Source organism: Carassius gibelio, chromosome B9 (assembly GCF_023724105.1).
Source record: "Carassius gibelio isolate Cgi1373 ecotype wild population from Czech Republic chromosome B9, carGib1.2-hapl.c, whole genome shotgun sequence".
In the NCBI taxonomy this organism is placed as follows: domain Eukaryota; kingdom Metazoa; phylum Chordata; class Actinopteri; order Cypriniformes; family Cyprinidae; genus Carassius; species Carassius gibelio.
Window position 1 is genome coordinate 1,802,667 of NC_068404.1, and position 26,364 is coordinate 1,829,030.

At 38.3% G+C, this 26,364-nt stretch overlaps 2 protein-coding genes across 4 annotated transcripts; one reads left to right on the forward strand and one right to left on the reverse strand.

Moving 5' to 3' along the window:
* The first annotated feature begins 2,744 nt into the window (after positions 1–2,744).
* Positions 2,745–16,562, forward strand: LOC127964717 (nuclear factor erythroid 2-related factor 2). The gene is made up of 5 exons (XM_052565027.1): positions 2,745–2,976; positions 10,813–11,073; positions 12,798–12,893; positions 13,001–13,147; positions 14,661–16,562. Exons 1-5 carry the CDS (start codon positions 2,935–2,937, stop codon positions 15,882–15,884), a joined length of 1,770 nt encoding a protein of 589 aa, XP_052420987.1. The 5' UTR covers positions 2,745–2,934; the 3' UTR covers positions 15,885–16,562.
* A 201-nt stretch (positions 16,563–16,763) lies between these two features.
* hnrnpa3 (heterogeneous nuclear ribonucleoprotein A3) lies at positions 16,764–26,212 on the reverse strand. Of its 3 annotated transcripts, none has more exons than XM_052565030.1 (11): positions 26,093–26,212; positions 24,838–24,960; positions 23,832–23,978; positions 23,082–23,292; positions 22,694–22,783; positions 22,501–22,578; positions 22,351–22,410; positions 22,041–22,160; positions 20,861–20,989; positions 20,703–20,776; positions 16,764–19,817 (listed from the first exon to the last, which is right to left on the reverse strand). In XM_052565030.1, the coding sequence occupies exons 1-10, from the start codon at positions 26,126–26,128 to the stop codon at positions 20,721–20,723; spliced, it is 1,050 nt and encodes a 349-aa protein (XP_052420990.1). In that variant the 5' UTR covers positions 26,129–26,212; the 3' UTR covers positions 16,764–19,817; positions 20,703–20,720. The 3 variants fall into 3 exon arrangements, with proteins under 3 accessions (XP_052420990.1, XP_052420989.1, XP_052420988.1); XM_052565029.1 differs by lacking the exon at positions 16,764–19,817 and adding an exon at positions 20,113–20,618; XM_052565028.1 differs by lacking the exon at positions 16,764–19,817 and having other exon boundaries at positions 20,113–20,776.
* Between the last annotated feature and the right edge of the window lie 152 nt (positions 26,213–26,364).

A 26,364-nucleotide genomic window follows, 5' to 3' on the forward strand; every position in this document is an offset into this window, starting at 1 on the left:
ACCTGCAACTCACGAAATGTATTGATGCTGCTGTAGATAAGGACAAGTCTCGTAGGGTTGGTTGCTTCTGGGAGGATGATATACTCATGCGTTGGGGAAGGCCACAGATTGCTGATGATGATATTCACATAGTCGATCAGATTGTTCTGCCTTCTGGTTACCATGCCCAAGTTCTATATTTGGCCCATTGAGTATGCATGTGCTGGTCATCTCGGGGTGACTAAAACCTATCAGTGCCTTATCAAACACCTCTTTTGGCCTGGTCTAAAATCTGAGCATCAGAATGTGTTAAGCCATGCAATGTTTGTCAGTTGGCTGTACAGCCCAACCCCACAGGTTCCCCGTCAGCCCATTCCAGTCATGGGAGAAACCTTTGAGAGACTTTTGATTGATTGTGTGGGGCCACTACCCAAGACTAAGTGCAGCTTTCAATACATTCTTACCATTATGTGTACAGCCAGCCGTTATCCTGAGGCCATACCATTGTGTTCCATCAAGACTAAGGCCCCGTCCACAAGGAGACGGAGCTTACCCCAATCTGATCTTTTTTTCCTCGTCTCAAGAAATATCCACGTCCACACGAAACCGCAGAATGATGTAGTATACATGCCAGACCAGTATGTGGTGCTGTAATTCTGACACAGAGATACACTAAAAACAGAGAAGAAGACTTGGACTATGCTCATAAACCTTGCGCGTGGTACACAAACGAACATGGAACAATACATTTATTAATCAGTGTTAATGTTAGTTAATAAAAAGACAATCGTTCAGTGTTTGTTCATGTTTTTGTTGCTGTTACGTGACGTAGAGGTGTCTGACTAGAGGGGAGATGTGGGCTGATGACGTCTTCGTTTCAGAAAATTTACGGATTAGCCCTCCAGACGAAAACACAAAGACGGCGTTTTCAAATTTATCCACTCTGGGACCCAGTTTCAAAAAATAGCCGTTTCACCTTACGAAAATTGCGGATCCGTGTGGACGAAATGCCTATCCGATAAAAAATTTGTGCGTATTCACAGAAACGCGTCTCCGTGTGGACGGGCCCTTAAGCAGTAGAAAAATAACTCAAGTTCCCTTTAACTTCCCTTTTCACATCTCATGTTTTTGAACAGATTTAAAAAATCTGATTAAATCTGAAATCTGAAAAAATCTGATTTAAAAAACAGCTACCAAGCACATATCACAGAGTAGCAGGGGACCCTTGAGTGATTTCATCAAACCCTAAAGTCAGTGACACGTGCCTACATCTATAGAGAGGACTGTAAGAGAAACAAAACAGGAATCCCTGTGTTTCAGTGTAGCAGAGTTTGGTCACACAGTGTGAGGGCCATTGTAACTACTAAGTGTCAGAGACACAAAGCAGAGAAAGTATGCACAGTTTATCCATTGAGACCGGCAGACACAGAAAGAGCTGGTTACTCAGAGAGCAAAGAGTGTGTGCTCACTGTCAGACAGGAGAGATTGAGACAGAGACACACTTCCTCCTGCACTGTCAGAAATACATATCCATAAGAAACCTCTAATTCAACAAACTCACCAACTTAATAAAGAACTTTACAGCCATTAGAGAAACAGAAAAAATAAAGATAGTTTTAGGAGATATAATTTATCAAATTAATCAATAAAAAAAAATATTGATGCATTTAGGATACATAAATGCTATGTAAGTGGCTCTAAGGATAGGCCACTGTTTTCTTCCAAAATGTTTAAGATATAGCCTAATTTCATCACAATTTGAAACACTGTAAAACACAATACATTGTATTCATTAAACAATGGAAATGTTCATGACTTAATTCCTCATGTGATGCACACTGTTTATTCACGCAAACTAGTGAAAGTGTGCTTTAAGACAGTTAAAAGTCCACAGGGCTAAAACTGCCCATCGCTGAAGAAACGCTTATTGCAATAGGCAGCAACACACTCTACACTTTGCACTCAGTTGACAGCATGATTGAGCTAAGTGTCACGGTTTGGGTTGATCTTTTAACAACAGTAATTATAGTTTTTGTCAAGTGACCATTTCAACATTTAAACATTCCTTGCATCATTCCAGACAGATCATTCACACAATTGTAATGTTCGTATGGTTTAAGGTTGTGCAATTATAAACTCTTAAGTTGGTAAGAGTGGTTAAATTGTGGCTTAAAAGATTGAAGATTAATTACACCGTGAGAAATAAAAACGCACATATGCAATTGCAATTGTAATATGCAGCAGGGGTCGCTATCTGACAAACAGATGTGTGTGAAGGTCATGGGAGTTAGTAGGGTGTAGGTTAGTAGTCTACAGTTTTGTGCGGGTGTACAGGTTTACCAAGGTCTTAGAAAAGTCACCTGACACAGAAACAGGCCTATCGCAGGTGCAGTAGTCTGCTCCATCTAGATCAGCACCTCACGGGATGTGCCTGCTAGGAATCTATTGTCAGAGACGATGTTTATTATTTAAAAAATAGCAAAAACATTTTTGAACCCTTAAAACTCATCTGATAAACTCAAATATAAGCTTTGAATATTTGGTAAGAATACTTATTTTGAAGTAATAAAGTATATACCGCTCACTTGCTTTTTGGCATTTTAGAAAAGACACGTGTATGTATAAGTGAACTATAGATCTATATAAAGTTACTGTTAAAATAAAAATAAAAAAATGTTCAGGAGGGTCTGAGTGGGAAGGTGAAAGGGGCGTATAACGCAACATCTCAGCAAGCGCTTTCTATTGGTCAGTGCGATGTGGGCGGGGCATCAAATGACTGGGGCTTTCCGTAAATGTTCTGAACTCCACAGACAGCGTTTCCTTCTGAAGTACATCGTCTAGCAGCGACAGTCTGACGTATTTATTTTAAGCCCTATTTTATTTCGCTGTGAAGGATTACAAACGAAGGAATCACTTTAGGAGTTACAACGGAAAAAGGAGAGATTATCTCTCAGCATGATGGATATTGAATTGCCTAAAATGCATCCAAGCCAACAGGTAAATCATATTTAATAATAGGCAGTTGCGTCACTTATGTTCTAATAATGCTTCGCTTTTAATAGTTTTGAAATGACACTAAAATTTAAAATAACAGTAATTGTGCTATGATGTTACATCATTTGCCCTTTGAGTCAGTAATGTGGGACATATGTAGGCTATTCAGATGTATTTATTGCTTGTTCACACCACTCACTTCCAAGTGACTTTTTAATAGCCTTGCGCATTATTCCTGATTTTAATAGATATGATAATTATCGATAATATTTTATTATAAATATGACGTGATTGTAGTGGCGGAATCGTCCATATATTACTATACTTTAATATATATAGCCTATAATTAATATATAGTCCGTGATAAAGGAGGCGTTTCCTCGCGTAATCCCGTTTTCTCGCGACTTTACTTTCCACTTACAATCCTGCCTAGTCATTGAGCTCCGGCCGTCCTAAGAACGAGATAAAAGACGAAATATCAAAAGAAAGGTAACTATTAATGACCCAGTGCGATATGGCTCGCGGTTGAACTTCTGTCATGAGACGCGCGTCGGTGAGCTTTGATGTTTGCGCGTGTTTCCCGCAGCAGACGCGTCTGCGCATGCGCGCTCACCGGCGCCTTGCACAATAGCAGGCGGCTCCAATCTGGAATGTGCTGTTTACTTTAGCCTCGTATCCTGACGATCCTCGGCCTCATGTGATTAGTCTCTATCACAGCCAGTGCAATTCTGTATATCTAATTGAAATAAGGACCTGGGGTTTAGGTAAAACACATTAAAAAAACTTTCAGTATCAAGTCATTGAGAAATATTAGCCTACCGAGGAGATCACATTTAGAAGTGAATGCATGACAATATATGAATCAAGGTTTTCAGACGTTTTTCATCATTTGAATGGGGAAATAGTGTACAAATCCTAAAAATCTTACTTAAAAAAAAAAAAACCTTGATGGAAGCACTTGACCTTCAGAAAATATTGATTGTTAATCACAGAAGGTCAGACTAAAGTTTATAAGCAATTTTATCTTAGTCACTAGAATGGGTAACAACAGCCTAAATTAAGCTGTTATAATACTAGGGCCTTGTTGTTTATTAGATATGTCCTATAAATTACATAAGAAATATTCATTTTACTTTATTTCATACATATTCATTATTTATTGATCATGCCACAATGATGAAATTGAGTGATTACGTGTTAACTGTAAAATACAGTTGTAAATACAGACCAAAGCCCCGTTTTATTGGGGGAGTCAGATATTTGACACATTTAAGACTCATGCTAGATTCATTTTATGTTCAATGAGAGTTTATAAAATGCATAAGTAATCCTTTAAAGTAATGTGACACCAAATTAATAACTGTGCGGTGTGCTTAAGGCTATGTAATGGTCTGTTTAGCAGTATATAACATAATCAAGTTTGTCAGTGTTAATAATAAAAGTGCTCCTTAAACTTATAATGTGTGCACTGATGCCCACAGAACTAGCTTTCAATCATGTTTATGAGTAACAAATGTTTAGATGTAATAATATTTTCTTCTTCTTTAATCAGTAGTTTCACACACTCCGTCTTTACATATAAACAGTATAGGCCTCAGTCATTTGTTTAGGTATTTAATAAGCATTAAAAAAAAATCAGGGCCATTTGAATTGGGCCCCAGGACCAGTTTTAAAGCAGAGTATTATTATTAGTTTAATCTTGAGGTGTTTGAGTCAAGTCACCTGCGTGGAAACACTGAGAGTCTAATAATGTTTGTTTGGCTCTGATTGTGTGCTGTATCACCTGCCTCAACCGTGCAGCGTATCAAAATGAGAAAACCCTTGTTCCTCCGATGGTTTATTCCACAGTCCAGAGGAATAGGAAGTGAGACAGGCCTGGAAAATAATCTCCTCTTTACCAGGAAACTTTGCAGTTTTAATATCCAGCTCTGGTTTCTCGTTTCCTTGAACCTGGATAATAATAACACTTTGAGCATTAATTATGTAGTTAGGTGTGTCCTGGATATACTTTTCGCTTCTAGATACATCCTCATCACACACATACTGCTCTGATTCGCCTCACGTTCACGCAGATATTTAATACACAATGAGGGATATGCAAACTATAACGCTCTCAAAACTGATTATATTCACCAGATACTCTTCTTTTCGCTTTAAAAGGAATAGTTTTAGATTATTTCGCCCATCATTTACTTTTGAAATAGACCACATTTTTATATTTTCCGTTTCCATTTTGAAAAAGTGAAAGTGTTAGTCTTTCTGTTGTGTAGTTGTCGTCTTTATATGTATGTGTTGTGTTAGTTTTTCATTTATTACTTAGAGAAATGTTATGTTTCAAGTAATTAAATTTTTTTTTTTGGTTGTTTTTTAGGTTTTAGTTTTATTTATAATATGGTTTATAATATTAATATTTATGGCTTCAAAAGACTTAAAATACCTGTATATTGAACAAGTAGTACTAGTTTTATGTGATTTTATAGCGCTTCCAATCTCCATCATCCAATTTTATTTGCATTTAATTTTATGCATGGTCAACAAAAGCTCAAACTCGCTGCCAAACACCTTGTCCAGTGTTTCACAGAATAAAGAATCATAATAAAACAGAAAATAATAATACCTGTGTAATATGTTTTTGGCTATGTATCATTGAATGGACAACATATGATTTGTAATGCACTCATAAACAGCAGAATATGTTTAAACAGTGGAAACACACTCATTCGATTCTGCTGTGAGGAGGAAGAGAGCGCTGCTTCTTCTGGTGGGAGGGGCCTATCGACAGTGTGTAGATGTTACATCATCTGTGTGGCTCCGCCCCCTCTGTGATCTGGAGCGGGAGAGGATGTGTGCGACTCTGAGACCATGTTGTTGTCTGGAGGCAATCATTAGACTGTTGTAAAAAATCTTTTAAATACATCTATCATTGATATGTTTATACAAATATAAACTGACTTAGAATATATGCACTGGTAAAATTATAAAAAAAAAAGAAAAGAAAAAAATACACTTGCTACGTGTATTGTGTTATGCTAACTGAGTCTTGTTATGGCATTAGCATATCGTTGCTCTTGTTGATTTTGATTGTTTCCATTGTCTTCATTTGTAAGTGGCTTTGGATAACAGTGTCTACTAAATCACTAAATGTAAATGCATTAATATTAGCAAATAAAAAAGAATACAAAACACGAAAACAATTGACTCCTACAAATAATTATAAAATCAATAAATAAACTAATTTACACATAAAAAATAAACATTTGTATCTGTAAAATAGATTTTATAAATAATTTAGTAATTTATGTGTTTAAATAAATTAAACTGACTACGAATTTATGTGCTGACAATAATAATAATAATAATAATATTAAATACTAAATAAGAAAACAACTGATTAATAATAATAATAATGACGATGATAATTAATTGAAAATTCAGAAACAATATACATTTATATCATTATATTATAAAACATTTTTTGTGTGTTTAAATAAAACAAATTGTCAGAATCATAAGATAAACATTTGTATCATTATATTGTTATAAAATATTTTTTAAAATAAATTTGTAATTTATATGTGTTTAAATAAATTTAATTGACTAAGAATTTATGTGCTGACATTAATAATAATAATAATAATAAATACTAAAGAAGAAAACAACTGATTAATGATAATAATGACGATGATGATAATAATGAGAAAGAGTCGTTTAGTCAAACAGAAACCATATTTGGTTCATGTGTAGCATCTGAACTCTGATGTCAGCGCTGACGGCTGATTCACAAATTGCAAAATGTAATAAGTTCCTCCTAAAGTGTGCAGTTCCTCTGCTGTGAGTGCACACTTCTTCTCTGTTCAGTCCCCTGGGCCTTGTGATCTGAAACTTTAGGAAGCTGGTTTTCTACAGATCTCGAGTCACATGCTCGACTTGGTTTTTCTGACCTCATAAACAGATAAATGCAGCGCTGCATACGGTTTGTGCAAAGCTTTCAGTGCATTAATAAACAGCAGATGAAGTAAAGCATATCTCCTTATTTAGTTCCTGCAACTATCAATCAAGAACAGACAGAGGCCAAGGTTTCACAAATATTACTGTCATTTATAAATGCCTCGTCTGCTGCTGTGTAACATGTGATATATATATATATCTATATATATATACACACACAGCTTTAATTTAGGCTTTTATTCACGTGTAAACACAACAACACATAGAAATGGTCAGAAATCAGAAATGGTCAACAGAAACTCAAATGCACTTGTCTGATGTGATGTGCAGGAACTAAAGAGGTAACATAACTTTTTCAAGGTTTGTTCTCACACTTGAGCAAGAACAGTACGGTTGAGCTTCATGTATCTGGGCCGAAGACATTAAGATGTCTGCATCAGAAGAAATGTACAAAAATGATTTTATGTCCATAGAAAACTCATTAAATCTAAGGATCGACTTGGAGAGTAAAATGTCAAAATTTGGTTAATATAATGTTACATTGTCATTCAGTGTAACACAATATTCATGTAAAAATTCAAACAACATGTTTATTCTGGCTTACTTAAAAGAATAAGGTAGCATAGTCAATTTAACTGTGTTTTAAATGAGTAAAACATTCTTAGGTTAGTGGCTAATTTTACAAATGTAAAATTACAACTAATTAGTTTTTGGGGTGAATGCTAATTAGTGTTTTAATATGTCATACATTGATTTTTGTTTCAAATATGCCTGACAAGATTGTCACACTGAACATTTAAGTGGGTGTCAAATCAGGGAAAAAGTAATGATTGTTTTATTTATTTTTTTGCTCGGAAAAACTAAATTTCAATTGAATCAAAAAACAACAATTTAAAGCAGTTTTACACTTATTGATTTTATGCTTAAACCTTTTTCGTCTTTGACCCATGTGCATTGATCAGTGTTTATGTGCGAATAAAAATCTCACCGTCCCACCTGTGGGACGCTTGGCACTCTTTTTTGTTGAAGCTCAAGATTCATCCTGTAAAATCGGACATTGCTTTACCATGAAAATGGTACTTTAAAATCTAATGGTGGTCACCTCCCCCTCAGTGGGCAAGGTCAAGTGTCATTAAATATAATGCATTACGGTCTTCTAGAACCAAAACCTTTTTATAATCTTGGCAACAAACATATCATTGGAAAGGTCTGAGTCTCAGGATTTCATATTCGGTGGTTATTTTGAGAAAAGTAAAATTCACAGAGAAATCTAGAGAAACATTAATCAAGCAAAATTCAAAATAGTTATGATGACTCCCAGTGGCTGTGTGTGGTATGACGCGCTAAATAAAATCTCACAGGAACCTCAATTTTTTTCACATCAACTTCAAATTTGTAACATAACTCATTTAGACCCAAGGCTTTAATTTAATACCAATTTTAGTAAACGGGTCTATTTGTAATAATTCAACAGTCGACAGAATTCCACGTTTATATCTCACAGTTCTGAGAAAGTCAGAATTGTAAGAGAAAGCGTAATTACCTTCTTCTTTTTTTTCAGTGGCAGAAATGGGCCTCCATAGAAGACAGACCATTAAAATTTAGTTCCCTCTATTTTATTTCACCTTTCAGTTCCTGTTACGACTGAAAACGACCAAATGTTGAGCTATGAGTCTGTCTGGCCATATATATCATCCGTCACAACTATCTGAGGATCACATTCTGATGGGTTTATGAAACTGTGCTTTGTTTTGAGGCACATTCATTTAGCGGTTTGCTCCAAAACTTTGCTTGAGATGCTGGAATGCATTGTAATGTCTTATAGCAATAACACACCAGACCTTCTTAACCTCTTTGTACTTGTCTGGAAATTTCGGTATTGCATCAGCACTGGTGGACTCACCACCGAACAAGTTTAGCGCTCTTAGTCATTAGCCAGAAAATTACCCTTTTCGAACAACTAAGATGGCATTTCTTAATAATAGTCCTGTTGAAGTATATGCACTCCTTGTCCATTTTACTTGAATAAAAGAAGTAAAGCTTCTTATCGACGAAGCTTGTTTATTATTAGTCATCGAGGACGATTAGTGCATGACATTGAGTTTATTTTCATCAGCAAATAAGAAGAAAAGTATTACTAAACAATGAAAACATGAAACGTCTATATCCTACACTATCGGTTTAAGTTTCTGTAGTTCAAAAAAATGAGGAACAATATATTTCCAGTTGTTGTGGAGTTAAATATATGATATTATGCTTTGGAATGAAAGTCAAAATGACAATAAGTAGTGACATAAAAATAAAACTGACAGGGCACAGGAACTTGAAAAATAAACCCATTTATCTTTAAAAAAAATGGTTACTGTCCACCAATGCACGTAATAGAAGCATTACTAAAGAAGTAATGGGATATGCACATCAACATGTGCTTCTTATTATTTGTGTTGGTCTAGTACGATCACGTCAACATGTCTGAGACAAGGACGCGAGCTGTGTTTCTTGTTCTCCGTCCTTGTGTTTGACAGTCCCCCTGATCTCGGGAGTTAAAGCAGCATGACGGGTGGCGTTTCATTCGGCGCTGCTGATTGGTCAGAGACGCTGTGTACTCCTCCAGATCTCGGCAGGACACTTCTCTAGAAAATACCGTGTTTTACCACAAAACATCACAGTCCAGTGCATGCTGTGCAGTTACAAAGAAGTGAGAAGCCAGAAGAGAGCTCTATAAATAGTTTAACACAATATAAATGTGACATGTGACTTAAGACATGGCCATGTGTTACAGTTTTAGGTGCTCTAACTGGTCCCCAACACATTTGCATTCATTTGTTAATTTTAAATGGTTTTGCAGGGTAAAAAAAAAAAAAAAAAAAATATATATATATATATATATATATATATATATATATATATATATATATATATATATATATATACTGCATAGCACGCACTGGACTGTGTGTATATATATATATATATATATATATATATATAAATGTATATATATATGTATATATACACAGAATTAATAAACACTCCTAACATTAATAAAATCAGAGTACATGACATTAAGTTTACAGAAGTACATTTTCAGAGCAAATTTTCATTTTGCCGTCAGTAGTTTCACTTAAATTGTCCTGCAGATAGACTAAATAAATATCCATGTAATCTGTCAAATAATATGAGCGTCTCTTTTAAATCGAACAAAAATGTAACATTATTGGAGTCTTTTTCTCGGAGGAAACATCGGAGGAACGAGAGACTAAATGCAGATACACAGTAAAAATTCATTTTAAAAAGAAAATTCGTATTAGTATAAGTATAACTAATATATATAATTAATAATAGCATTTAATAAAACTATTTAAAACACTAATAAAACAAATATTAAATGAATCCAGACTGCATAGCTTTAAATGTAAAAGAGCAAACGTCCACGGCTGTAGAAACTAGACAAATCCTTTTGCCATCACTAGCTAGATCTGAATGGTGGATTTGACAGATTCACTTTTCAACGACTAAAATCCCATGCGATTTTTCAAATAACATAAGCATGCATAATAATGATGAAGTAATTAAAAAAACTCTGTCACACAACAGGACGTGTCAACTTCCCACAAACGGCCTATGAACGCTCCACTCGCAGAAACACCAAGTTTGCAGCATTCATTTTTTCCAGCCGCTGTGCTTTTTGAGTTGAGCTGACCTTTAAATCTGCCACTAGCATTTATAGAAACACTAACAGCATGTGTTTGCGTTGGTGGGTGATCTGGAGTGAAAAAGGAGAAGCGGCATGTATTATTCATAGCTGACGGTGCACTGAGTGCTTATCTGAGGCGGGACAGGGTGCGGCCAGCTCCTCCTCTCATCTTCATCTCTGCTGTGTTTCTCCAGGACATGGATCTGATCGATATCCTGTGGAGGCAGGACGTGGATCTGGGAGCGGGCAGGGAGGTGTTTGACTTCAGCTACAGACAGAAGGAGGTGGAGTTGCGTCTGCAGCGTGAGAAGGAAGAGGAGAAGCAGCAGCAGAGGCAGCGGGAGCAGGAGAAAGCACTGCTCGCTCAACTCCAGCTGGACGAGGAGACCGGGGAGTTTGTGCCGCGGAGCGCCCCGCTGACGCAGGACACCGTGACCAGTGCCCAAATCACACAGGTATACACCGTCCGGACGCAGAGAGAGGGGTGTGAGTGTGCATACTGATGACAGGGGGACAGGAGAGCAGGTCTGAGATCTGTCTCACATACACACACACACACACAGAGACACTCACGCAGAGACACACACACACACAGAGATGCGCACGCACACACAGGGACACACACACACACACACAGACGCACAGAGACACACACACACACACACACACAGAGACGCACAGAGACACACACACACACACACACACAGAGACGCACAGAGACACACACACACACACACAGAGGAAGTCATGGCCTAATGGTTAGAGAGTCGGACTCCCAATCGAAAGGTTGCTCCGGGTGTGTGTTCACAGTGTGTGTGTGTGTGCGTACTTCGGACGGGTTAAATGCAGAGCACAAATTCTGAGTATGGGTCACCATACTTGGCAGAATGTCATGTCACTTTCACTTTCACTTTCAGATGCGCACGCACACACAGAGACGCACACAGACACGCACAGAGACACTCATGCACACACAGAGAGACACACACACACACACAGAGACACGCACAGAGAGACACACACACACACACACAGAGACACACACAGACACGCACAGAGACACACACACACACAGAGAGACACACACACACACACAGAGACACGCACAGAGAGACACACACACACACACAGACACGCACAAAGACACTCATGCACACACAGAGAGACACACACACACACACACAGAGAGACACACACACACAGAGAGAGAGACACGCACAGAGACACACAAACACACACAGAGGCACACACACACAGAGACGCACACACACACAGAGTTTCATGTTTTAAGAGGACATTCTATAGGCGTAATGGTTTTCACTACATCTAACCCTACCCCTTACAGAAAACATTCTGCAATTTTCGATTATCAGAAAACTTGAATTATTGACTGGTATTACTATCCTTGTGTGTACATTTGGTCCCCATAACATGATAAATATCAGGTAGCCACACACAGCGTGTACATGTAGGTGCCCGACAGGCCACACATCACAGGGTGGAGCTTCTCAGTTGCTTGGGAACCGCTGCTGTGACACAATTACTGGAGCTCAGGTGCTCAGGCTTCACCACAAGCTCCGTTCTACGAAAGCACATACACTCCACACTAAACTGATAGGACACTAGAGACCTCGTTTTCCCTGGAGAGGTTAGGTGAATTCACGTTTCACAGATGTACTATGTGATTTCTGTCCTGAACCAAGTGAGCATGTTTAATTTGGGGTTTAATTTATTACTTGTGTGCTTTCAGAAGTCTTAAAGCATCAATACGTTTCTCAGAAAGCACTTGAAATGAATGTGCGACAAAATACTTGACCTAGTGTCGAAGTTTGATGACGATTGATAAATGTTTAGATCCCAGTGAACTCTGTGACTTTTAACAGCAGACTTTGGCAAGTCCGTTGCATTAGTAAGTAAAATTAGTTCAATAGCAATACTTCAGTTTATAGAAATTAAAATCCAGAACACACCCAACGCCTACACACTTTGACAGATCCCAGTCCTGTTCAAACCAGTACATGAAATCATAGACATGCTTTGTTCATAATTGTAAGTCGAAGGTGGTTTTGGAAACTAACTCAGGCAAGTCAGTCCAGGTGTAGAGTCTGCACTGATGTGTATGTTTCCTGCTCTGTGTGTCGATGCAGTGGCTTTATTAGGATGTATTGTGTACGTGCAGAATGGGCCTTTCGCAGAACTGGACGGTGACGCCATGTCATTTGATGAGTGCATGCAGCTCCTGGCGGAGACTTTTCCACTAGATGAGCCAGCGGAGGTAATTACGGGCTATTTATCACCCATATAACACCTCACAGCAGCATAACACCTGTACGTGCTGCTGCGCTTCAGTCTAATTATCTCTCTTCTCTGTCGTCTGTGCAGTCAGCACCGCCTTGCCTGGACACCTCCGTTCCTCCTTCCACAGATCTTATGATGCCACCGGACATCCCAACCTGTACCCACAATCCTTTGCTGCCAGGCTCTCTGGATCAGGCCTGGATGGAGTTGCTCGCTCTCCCAGAGCTGCAGGTATGAACCCTCAACCAGACCTCATTAACACACAGCAAAGTGAACTGATCGCCACTTCTGAATATGCCATAAATATTTCTTGCTGGCCATAAAACAGATATTTAGCAACTATATATATATATAAGCCATTTTAATGCTTGGGTGTGCATCTCAACTTTATAAACACCTCAACATGGCATCTGTTTTAGGATATTTCACTCCAAAATTAAACATCTTTGAAAAACAAATAAAGTTCTTTTTATTAAAAATAAAAAAATTATTTCTGTCTCTTCATTGAAAATCCTTTCCACTATAACTTTGATGCTTCGAAATGTTCATGAAGAAATGCTAAAAAAAGTAATCTGTATGAACTGGTTTAAATCCAAATCTGAGGAGGCATGCCTGCTGATGAACAGATTTAATTTATCCATGATTGAACATATGTAAAGCACGTCACATACTGAAACCGTGCTCCAGCTCTTGGGATGTTTATACGGACTTTTTGAAGCATCAGTTTGAGTTGTGTGGACTTTCAGTGGAGTGACAGAAATCTCCCAGGTTTCATTAAAGGATCCTCTTTTGTGTTACAAACAAAACACGTATGGGTTTGGAATAAGATGAGGGCAAGTAAATAACAGAATTTTCCTTTTTGCTGTGAGCTACTTCAGGATGTGTTTTAGAGAGAGGGACTGTGAGGTGCTTCTGTGTGTGCTCTGATTTATGCCACCTGTGGTTTAGAGTCGCAAACAACCCTGTTGCTGAGCAACAAACAAATGACCCTCTCTGAGCTCATGCTGTGGTTTGACCAGCAACTCGGGATGTAGACTTCATTTGTTTTTGTTTGAATTGAACCATTTTTACCTCAGTACACATGGAAGCTGGTTTAAAAGGGTTTAAAGTTAAGGTCCTGTCAAATGAATCACGTCAGCATTCTCCAGTGCATTGAACCCTGTGGAGAGAAGCTGCTACGTTACTGACCAGGTCAAGCATGAAAACACATGAAGTACAAACTGTAACTCTGCCAATTTGCCAAACAATGAGAGAAAGTCTTAAAGCAGAAGTTCGCTTCCAGACAGTTTCCTGATAATTTACTATTATCGTGGAAAGCTCTTTGAAGCAGCAATTTGGACCTTTGACCCACGGATCTCCATTGAAGTCCACTATATTTACATTTATGCATTTAGCAGAAAGCGACTTACAGTGCATTCAGGCTATACATTTATTTATTTTACCAGTATGTGCATTCCCTGGGAATCAAACCCACAACCTTTTGCGCTGTTAACACATGCTCTACCACTAAAAAAAAAACTAAACTAAAAAAAACCTTGAAATGTTTTCCCCAGAAACCTTTAATTTATTTCCAACTGAAGAAAGAAAGACATGAACATATTGGATGACATGATTCAATTATCAGGCAGTGTTTACTCTGGAAGTAAACAACTTCTTTTATTGTAGACTCATATTGTTTGTCTCATACAGTGAGTGTCTTCACTTTGGATAACAATGTTCACATGCTGTTCTTGTGTATTTTTAGCACTGCCTCAACATGCAGATGCAAGAGTCATTGGATATGGATGGATTTATGAAACCCTCCGCAGAAGCACAGGACCCAAACTACAGCCAATACCTGCCCGGGATGGACCATCTCTCGTTGGTGCAGACAGAGGTGTGTCCTCCCGAATACATCAACACATACGATGGCTCCTTCAACACTATGGTGTCGCCCAACCTCAGCCAGATGAGTCTGAACGTCCCGGATGTGAAGGCCGAGTTTAGACCTGAAGAATTCAATGAGATGTTTTATCCAGAGATGGAGGTTAAAGTGAACAGTGGTCCTCTCGTCCCTGATGGAGGAAATATGGTCAGCCAATTGGCGGAGATCTCCAGCAATCCTCCTGTGAACCCCATGGATCTGCAGAGCTTCTCACCTGGAAGCTTCAGCTCAGGAAAACCGGAGCCTAAGGCCGAGTTCCAAGATTCCGATTCCGGCTTGTCGCTGGATTCCAGTCCTCAAGTGAGCTCTCCGGGGAAGTCCTTGAACGGAGATGGATCCTTCGGTTTTAGCGACTCCGACTCTGAAGAGATGGACGATAGTCCGGGAGGCATGGAGTCAGATTATACAGAGATATTCCCGCTGGTTTACCTTAATGACGCAGCACAGGGATCTCTCTCTTCGAAACCTTTGTCAGACCAACAGGAGATGAAAGTGAAGAACCAAAAGATAGAGCCGGCGGAGGCCAACGGCCACTCCAAACCTCCCTTCACCAAAGACAAGCAGAAGAAACGCTCTGAGACGCGGCTCTCCCGTGACGAACAGAGAGCAAAAGCCTTGCAGATCCCATTTACTGTGGACAAGATCATCAATCTGCCTGTGGATGACTTCAACGAGATGATGTCCAAACACGAGCTCAGCGAGGCCCAGCTCGCCCTCGTCAGAGACATCCGGCGTCGGGGCAAGAACAAGGTCGCGGCGCAGAACTGCCGCAAGAGAAAGATGGAGAACATTGTGGGCCTGGAGTACGAGCTGGACTCTCTGAAAGAAGATAAGGAGCGTCTGATGAAGGAGAAGAGCGAGCGTAGCTCCAGTCTGAGAGAGATGAAGCAGCAGTTGAGCACCTTGTACCATGAGGTCTTCAGTATGCTTCGAGACGAGCACGGCAAGCCTTTCTCGCCCAACGAATACTCCCTTCAGCACACTGCGGACGGCACCGTTTTCCTCGTTCCTCGCCTTAAAAAGATTCTTGTAAAGAACAACTAGCTTGGTTCCTTCTACTCTGTCCTTCCACACTTGCTTCTGTTTTTAGGTACTGCTTTTCTCTTGCTAACACTGTTTCCTAACCAGGCATGATGCAATAAAGACACAAAGGCTCTTCTCATTTGTCCTGACCAGGCAGTCGCAGAATAATGAGTGAAACCATAAAATCTCATTGGTCCAAAATCAGGCTGCACGTAACAGTACATTAAGCATCATCAAATATGTTCCTATTCGGCACAGTTTAGTCGCATGTAGTGTTGAGAATATCGACTATATTGTGTCTGGTTAGGACATGGTGTACGTTTAACGCAAAGTAAACAACTAAATAGGAGCGTATTTTTGCTTACACATCAACTGTTGAAATGGCAGAACTATTATATACGTTTTGCGTATTCTACTTTCCTAATATTCTTAATCTCCGTTGGATTTTATACTCCTTTATATTTTCTCTGAGATTCTTTTACCTATATGGTTTGTAAATACATTTATACTTTATTTGCTATTGAGATAGGAAGAAATGCACTGTATATATAAAAATAGATCACATTTTAGCATGCTAAAAATGGTTGTGATCATTTTAAGTCTGCACTTATGTCAGTTTTTATATCTTAATTTACTATTCTATTGCTATTTTATCTCTCGACTTTATGGCTTTATATAATAAATATTTAAACCAGCAAAGTCTAATGCATTCTTGAATGGGAGTTGATTTGTTGATGGAGTGGGTCAGCAAAGAGGAAGTGGATATTGACAAGAGTGAATAAGGAAGTAGCATTAAAATCAACTATGGGAAACAATCACTACATAAAAAATATGAAAAGAAGTGGTCTGTATTTTTCAACAGTACAGCTCAAAATGAAGACACAGAGCAAAATTAAGAAATATGTGGCCAAAAAGAGAAAAAAATAAGCATTTATTTGAAGATACAACTTGGTCTAATATTTTTCCCCCCTAATGCAATGAAATGAATACAAATAAAGTGTAGTTTAAGAGTCCAAACCCTTGTTGAAGCAACTATATATTATACACCATGACAACATGATTGTGAAAAAAACATTCATTATTTGAGGTTTTGGGCTCAAATTGTTAGTTTTCTTGGAACCAGATTTTCTATTTTGGTAATCCACCATAATTTCATGCTCAGAAAATCTACCCCAATTCATGAGATTTAACAAATCATAAGCCTCTGAGGGTGAACCCTTTCGCAAACAAGTTTCAACTGAATCTTCAAGCGAACAGCCCCAGTCTCCCGGTGTTATGCAACAAAGCTGAATTGTTTGGCTGCGGCCCAATGTTCGACATGCTTTCATTAAAGCCCCGCTGGACAAAGCACACCAGTAAAGAGAGTTGTTTGCACTGCCAGCCACTTTCACCCACACACACCACCTTTGGACACACCAAACCCTCTTCTTTCCACACTAAAGTAACTCCCCATTGTCAGCAAGTCACGCTACACCAACAGGGCCAACCTGTTCACAGATCTGCATTTACACGTCACAATGCAGGATCTTTTTCACTATATGAAGCTTAATGCATGACAAAAAGCAAGTGAAAACGGCTCACCGAATGCTTCTTTTGTTCAGTCTTATGTTAGCATTAAACTGCCATGTATTCTCTCCTGTCACTAGACTCAACCTAGGGCACAGTTATATTAATGAGCAACGTTACCCTAAATGTTAAGAGTTGTAGACTAAATGCTTGATTTCTTCAGCTTTAAGTCGTTGGAGTGAAAGCATGTGACTTATCTAGGACAACATTATCTTAAACATTTACAAGTGCTCGTGACCTTAATTCAGTGTCAAGGGAACAAAGTCCCCATGACAGGTTTTGGAGTAAGATAAGCACTGCCTGAGAGGAAGAGGCCCTGCACTCTCACAGAAACAACACAAACACAGTAAATTAAACATTCTTGTGGGATTTCAAATGTTTTTATTAAACAAAATCAACATTTGGCAACGCTATCACACTTATTCATTCTGACATTATAAGTGATGTTTTATGACTATAAAATTTGTGTAAATATACAGGAATTTACCCCTTTAGGGCCAGATTTACTAAACAGGGCAAATTAGCGCCATTCAAAACTGTGCCGGTGGGTGAGGAAATTTCTGTGTGTGATTTACTAACAATGCGCAAATTAAAGAACACTGACGCAACATCTCATTTACATATTAACATACTTAATATACCAAGCAGTGTGCAAATTAGCGCAGTCGCAAATACAGCAGAGTCTGGTGATCTACTTACGACACAGGCACAAAATAGCTTTTCTTTTTTGAGGCATTAAATAATAGCGCAAATACCAATTTTAATACTATCCTCCCATACATTTTTTTCCCTATGTATTCCCATTTTGTCTGATAGGTAAAATCCCGTAAATGCATATTGAATAAAAGGTTTAGCGTGTCTGTGCTAATTTAGTAGGCCTAAATCCTGACGGTAGCTTACAATTGTAATGCCCAAGACGGTTTGCACTGCTGTTAGTAAATCTGGCACTAAATTCTTTAAATTAGTTTTTAAATCTAAAATCGTTTAACCATAATATGCCCAGACTTTTTACTTACTTTTGTAATTCACATTATTCTCAATGATGATTCATTAGATTATAAATACTTCTGACACATTTACCTTTGTACGACAAAATCCAGCCATCTCAACAGGAATCTGCAAGATTGGGATTTCACTCGTTTGACGTGTTCCTCATGTGGATTGCACAACAGATTTGATTTTGTTATACTTTTGACACACAAAATCTCTGCTTGGACCAATATAAAGCTGCTTGGATTGGAAAGTGCTGTTTCATTCAACGTTACGCTATTAACAATAAACTTTCGTTGCTTGTGAAATTTCGCCTAAAGGTGTGTTCATAGTAGAAACATTTCGTTGTCTATTTTCATTAGTCTATAGAGATGTATGATGTATGTCTTGTTCAAACCAAGCAGATTTCTGTTTGGACACAGCAGCTAATCCACGACCAACCTGAACCCGTTGTGAAATCTGCGTGGGGAAATCTTTCGCCCTCACGCCAAATTTCAGATCGAGTTAATTTCTATTGAAATTACTGGATTTCGCCAGCTAAAATTTGCCGGAAAATGGCAATTGTGACCAGGACTTAAATTTTGCTAATGTTGGCCATGCCTCAAATCCGTGTTATGTACAATTTCAATAAAAAATCTTTTTAAAATCGTAATGCGATTACAATCAGCATAAAGGCAGCACAATATGATGTCTAAATAATTGACTCATTTCAAATATAATTCTTTCCCACATTTCAGTAATGATAATCATTTTTTTAATAATGGTAACGAAGATCGGGGAAATTGTGCTTAATTATCATCAAAACTCTGTTCCACCACAAATAAAAAAATATTCTTAAATATAAATAATTAGTACAGATATATGTAAAATAATGAATATAATTTAGTGCTGTCAAATGATTAACAGCATCCAAAATAAGTTTGTTTACATACTATATATGTGTGTACTGTGTATATTTATTATGTATATATAAATATAGACACATGCATGTATATATTTAAATAAAACTGTTATATTTGTATATTAAACATTTTAAAAATATATGCTGTATGTGCATGTATTTATATATGCATAATAATAAATATACACATACATATTTTTTATTTTTGAATGCCATTAATCACGAATCATTTGACAGCACTAATATAAATATAAGCATTAATAATTTGTTCTGAATGGTGAAATAAGAGCTGGAAATGCCAGCTTTAGGGAGATTATGCAACACACGATGTGCAATAATTGAGTTTAATGCGGTTTCTGAATCTCTGCAGGAGGATATCTTTACCAAATCCACATATATTTTGCACACATTTATCTTACCCATCCCGAACCACCGCTGAAAACGTGTCATAAAAGACTTTCATCCACTTACTGTCGATCAGGCGCTGGTTTTTCCATCTGTAAATTAAGCAGAAGAGTTACTCTTACCTGCTCCTATGACTCTTTCTTCCTCTTCTTCTGTCTGTCTCAAACCCTCATACTCATGGGCTTTCCGCTAGCCTTTATTCCTTCGGGTACAGCTAGTCTCACCGAAACCGATGCTAGCTTTCTGGAGACACACTGGCTGCCTGGTCCAGTCGAGACTGTTCCTCTGTCTGGGCCTGGAGGCCTTTCTACTCTCATACACAACACCACGCGCTCAGGACAGCGGCACTCGCCCCTTCAGACTCAATGACGCACTAAACTTCGTTAGGCAAGTTACTACACAACTTTATTTCAGCTGGTTTCTTTTTTTCATGTGTCAAAAATAGTTCAACAATCTAGACTTAGGTTTAACATGCCCTCGGATCGGACAAAATCTACTCTGTTTACCATTCAGAGCTTCATGAACAACACATGTACTGCATACTCACAATATATAAAAATACACATGACATCACGGTCTTCAAATCAAGAAAACAAACACAAAAGTCCCGTTTTCTCCAAATAATATACGTAAGGCCACAACATATTGTACACTCACATCAAATGATATATTTAGGACTATTCTGACTACAGTGTTTGGTAGCACTCTCAAAGAATGGGGGTTGAGGAGAGGTGGAGAGCACAGAAACGTCAAGCGGGTGAAGGAATGTGCAGTACACTACACTAACGTTAGTAAGACCTATAACTGGCAGATCTTGGCCCCTCGCACTCTTTCTCAGTAATATTTCCTTCCCTTCCCACTCCTCTCCTCTCATCTAACTCTGGATCTGAGGCCTGTTGAACAGACACAGGGTAAAGCATCACCAGTCATCCCGTGTTAGACGTCTGTGGAGTCTCTTGAGGCGGCGCTGAACTTACCACAGACGAACCCATCTGTTAATACCTCCTGGACCCGTAGCCCCCGCCGCCGCCGCCCCCAGAGCCATACCCACCTAAATATAACAATCATATCACATGATCAGGCTCCCACAGGGTTCACTTTCGATGAGGCACGCAGTGTACTGGATGTTCTGTACCTCCGTAAGGTCCTGAGTTTCTTCCTCCAAAGTTATTTCCCTTCATGGGGCCGTAGTTGGACTGTTGTCCTGCGTAATTCCCAAAATCGTTGTAATTTCCTCCTCCTCCTCCACCACCACCAAAGTTACCTGGGAAAAGTTGGGTTAAAGGGTTATTTCCGCCTAAAATGAAAATTAGCCCTTGTTTTACTCTTACAGTATCCTGGGTGTATGTGACTTTCCTCTTTCAGACGAATCCATTCAGAGAGATATTAATATTGTCCTTACTCTTCCAAGCTTTATATAATGGCATGGGTGGGTGTTTTTGTTCAACAGTCCAAAAGTAGTCAGGACTGTTTATTATGGACGGATGCGCTTTATTTGACTTCTCTTGGACTGCTGAAAAAACACACCTGCCGAATCCCATTGAAAACACTTAGAAGAGCCAGGACATTTTTAATATAACGCCGACTGGATTTGTCTGAAAGAAGAAAGTCACATATACCTAGGGTGAGTGAAACATGGGCATTTTTGGGTGAACTAACCCTTTAGTAGCAGAAATTATATATTATGTAATTATTGCATTTTTAAAGAGTTCAAAATTGATCAAAAGTGAACCTGAAGACTTTTACATTGTTAAGATTTCTATTACAAATAAATGCTGTTCTTTTGAATAAATAAATGTATCATTGTGGAATCATATCACGATTCCACAAAATATTAAGTATTAAAAATCGCAAATAATAAGAAACTGGCGAATCACAAATAATCATCTAAGAATGATTTCTGAAGGATCATGTGACACTGAAGACTGGAGGAATGATGATGGAAATTCAGCTTTACATTCCAGGAATATATTCCATTTTAAAATATATTCAATTTGAACATAGTTATTTTAACTTTTAATAATATTTAAAAATTTTTACTGTATTTTTTATTCATTAATCGCACCACTGGTGAGCATAAATGAGTTCTTTCAAAAACGTTACAAAATAGCACTCCGAAACTTTTTTTATTTTTTTCAATTTAATATACATAAAGTAAAGATTAAATGTTATTATTCACTGGCCTTTGCTGCCACAAATAAAGTTTGCTTTCCGCCTCTAAAACAATTTCCTGTTTGGATGACATCACTGAGGCCTCTTCTTTCAAACCCCGCCCCTCCAACAAGTATTTATCTTCATCTTAAATGACACCGTACCTCCAAAATTCCCTCCATCATTGTAGTTGTCATATCCTCCAAAGCCTCCTCCGCCTTGGTTCCCGTATCCAGGACCTCCACGACCACCTCCATAGCCAGGACCCCCCCCATAATTACCACCTAGCCCCAGACACACATCATAACCGTGTACTTCAGCGCTAATCATTTCCCTCTGAGCTCTGTGAAATGAACCAGTGACTACAAAGCAGCCATTTAAGCCCCTCTGTTCAACACTGGTGCAAATCAGCAAGCTTTACAAGGGAGTGTCGATTTATTCAGTGCTCATGTAATATAATGATATAGTTCCCACCAAATCCATTGTATCTGTCTCCTCCTCCACTGCCACCGCGGCCTCCTCCTCCATACCCTCCTGTGAAAGACACAGCACACACTGTGTTTTCACCACAGCATTACTCAAACACACACACCATCAGATGCACACGATCGCATGTCGTCTTACCTCGGTCAAAGTCGCCCCCTCCAAAGTTTCCTCCTCCTCCTCCTCTGCCCATGAGATTGCCTCCACCTCCACCGCGATCTGACAACAGAAAACACATTATATATCATAACCTACGACAACTGGAATATTACAGTAACATCATTTATTAAAACGAGTATCAGAAAGGCAGGCAGATTTGAAACATGCTACTTACACCTCTGATTAGAAACGGCTTGCATGTCCTGCTTCGGTAGTGCTTTTCTCACTTCACAGTTATGGGAGTTGATCGTGTGATATTTTTGTGCTGATGAGAAATGAAAAACAGAAATCTGTTTGCTCAGAAAACCTGAATTTCTTGCTGTTCTGTCATAGTGCTCAGGGTAGAAGACACATACCGTGCCCATGAACTTTTATACATCAGTACCATGACTTTATGTGAAAACTTGTTGTAACTACTTGTTTATTTTAATGTTCCATTGGGATTTAATTGTAATATTTTTTTGCAATCATTTAAACAGTATTTTGCAAGCATTTTAATTAAACAAATTCATATTCATCTCCATGTAGACGAGGTCATGTAAATAGTTTCCATTGAAGCTCACCAACAATTTTATCCACAGTATCGTGATCATCGAAGGTGACGAAGCAGAATCCTCTCTTTTTCCCGGTTGAACGCTCCTCCATTATATCGATGGTCTCAATCTTCCCGTAGCACTCAAAGTACTCTCTGATATGATACTCCTCCGTGTCCTCCTTGATTCCACCCACAAAGATCTTTTTCACCGTCAGATGGGCTCCAGGCTTATTGGAGTCCTGCATAATCAAAGAAAATTCATTTAATTTCATCTTGATTAAATATATCTTAATTTAAGAGTACATTTATGAAAAGGAAGCCACTGAATCAAATATTTTCTTATGTTTTATTATACTTCATTTCACAGAACTGTGAGTTAACACTGTACAACATAAACTCAAAATGAGTTTTTGTACACAATTTATATCAGAAACTCTTTTTTTTTTTTTTACAGAATTGTTTTAGAATATTCAGAATTCTTACTTGGAATTTTCAAAAAACAAACAAAAAAAAAGCTGAGAATTCTGAGGTCAAAAATGTGCAATTCAATTTTTTAAATTCCATTGTAGAAATGAGCTTCCAAAAGACTTAAAAAAATTTATTTTATTGACTTTTTTCCTTTTTAATTTACTCAAGCCATATCTGAAACTATAAAAAATTATTTTCTCAGTTAATATATGAATAAAAACTGCACATATAATAATTATAAAGTAATTATAATAATAGTAGATACAGTCTATGTCATCTACCCATGGTGTTTACATGTATGTAACCGCACCTCTCGGGAAACGGCCCGTTTGGGCTCAACGACTCGACCGTCCACTTTGTGTGGCCTCGCTGCCATCGCAGCATCAACCTCCGCTACACAGGAATACGTCACAAAGCCGAAACCTCGTGAGCGCTTGTTAGCTGGATCTCTCATCACCTGAGGAAAGATAATCATTGATAGCTTTATCAACAAGTGTTTTTATTGTGGTTATTATTATTATTATTATATCTATATGGATTTACGCCACAGGACTGTTTGGCTGATTGATTCTGATTGGCTGACTTACAGATGTTCCAAGGCGTGTTACTTATTTAAAGGAACGGTTCACCCAAAAATAACATTTTAATGAAAGTTCACGGACATCCAAGATGTAAATGAGCTTGTATTGTTTCTTCATGGCAACAGATTTGGAGAAATGAAGCATTGCATCCCTTGTTCATCAGTGGATGCTCTGCAGTGAATGGGTGCCGTCAGAATGAGAGTCTAAACAGATGATAAAAACATCCACACCACTTCAGTCCATCAATTAATGTCTTGTGAAGGAAAAACTGTGCATTCCTAACAAAAGCATCCGTCAATAAGGTGTTTTTAACTTAAAAGCCTTGTTTACAGATGAATCAGGAGAGAAATATGCTTCACTAGATGTTAGTTAATGGAATGCTTGGACTCTCATTCTGACGGCACCCATTCACTGTAGAGGATCCTCTGGTGAGCAAGTGATGCAATGCTACATTTCTCCACATATGATGAAGAAACAAACTCTCTATATCCTGGATGGCTTCAGGGTGAGTACATTTTTAGCAAATTTTCATTTTTGGGTGAATTATTTTCTTTAAGCAATCTCACAGGAGCAACAGGATTGTATGTGGCCACAATATTAAATATCAGCGTGGCTGAGATTGAACTGATTTCCCATAATTTGTTGTTAATTATTCCTTCTTAACACTGTGGCAATAGCATTACAATTACAGTGAAGGATAGATCGAATTCGAAATGTGATGTGACGGTCTCTCACCACACAGTCAGTGAGTTTGCCCCATTGCTCAAAGTGAGCTCGAAGACTGTCCTCTGTTGTCTCAAAACTGAGTCCCCCGATGAACAGCTTCCTGAGCTGCTCCGGCTCCTTACGCTCACCGCCCTGTGCACATAAAACACACACTTAATAATCAGATTGAACCTTTGCCTCTTTACAAATATGCATCATTAGACTTATAAAACTGGCCCTGTAGGGCATGCTCTCTGTTTTACATAATACTCTAAAGCTATTAAAAGAATTGTATAAAGCTGATAATGACACATTTGTTGATTCCACAGAGCTGGTTTAGTTCTACTGTGGAGGTTTTCCCCTTAAATCTATGCTGCTCTCTCTGTGGGACTGATGGGTGATTTCAGGACATGCTTTTGCCAAACTCGGTGAAGATATATATATATATATTTATTTATTTATCTCTCCTGATTGGCTGAAAAAGACTGACGCTAAAAGTTGGGCGCTACTCAGCTGGCCAATTAACTTGGCTCGGCTTATGAATATTAATTAGGGTACGCGATTGGACGTTCCAGGGGGAGAAACTACGGCGCTACGTCAGCAACAGCCCTTGTTAATATTCATGAGCTAAACCAATGCTCGATGTTTTAGTTTCTAATATCGAATTATATCTTACGTTAAAGGAAAAGAGTTGGCATCCGTCCAGGAATATCCAACGACTACACACACGATTTTCCGAAACAAAAACTAAATTCACGAGGAGACGTCTGGAAACAAACCGACGGCCGATAAGCCTCTAGAATATTCCACGCGCCATTTTAGATCTCTTTTCAGCGTTTCCTCCACATCGTTAGTGTTAATATTAAAAGTAAAACAGTAAATCCCCATGTTTGTATTTTATACTGACATGTAAAAACAAAAAACAGGTTCAATATTTTGTTATGGCTAGTGAACAGCCCCGTATCTCAGTTAGCCAAAACACAGCAGCTCGTTAATAAACTACGACGCGTTCATTCCTGACACACATCTGGTGTTCAAGAGAGTAACGTTAACGTTTAATGTAAAACCTAGATAGAAAACATGAGTATATCCGCCTGAACAGCACGCATACAATATCTGCTCTGTTCTCGCTCATAGACACTCAGCTTCACATGACAGCAAAATACAGCACTCTTAACACAAACCCTGTTTAATACACTGACATTAGACATCTATTACTGTGGATACTGTTAACACAAATTGTGACACAAACTCGTATAATATCAGGAATATTGATAAGCAGTACCTCCATGCTGCAGCTTTTGCGCCCCTCGGTCTGCATGTGATGCTACACTCCCGCCACCGGTGGCGCTGCAGGACACTTCCGGATACAGCTCACTGGAGACGGGCGATTACAAAAATAAAGAAACAAATGTAAAATATAGGAATACTTTAATATAAAGGAGATATTTGTATATTAGAGTCAAGCGATCTGGAAATCTGTTTTTGTTTTCAATAAACTTCCAAAACTGCTCTCTCTATTCTAATTCTACTCTTTTAGACTCACAAGCTGTTCAA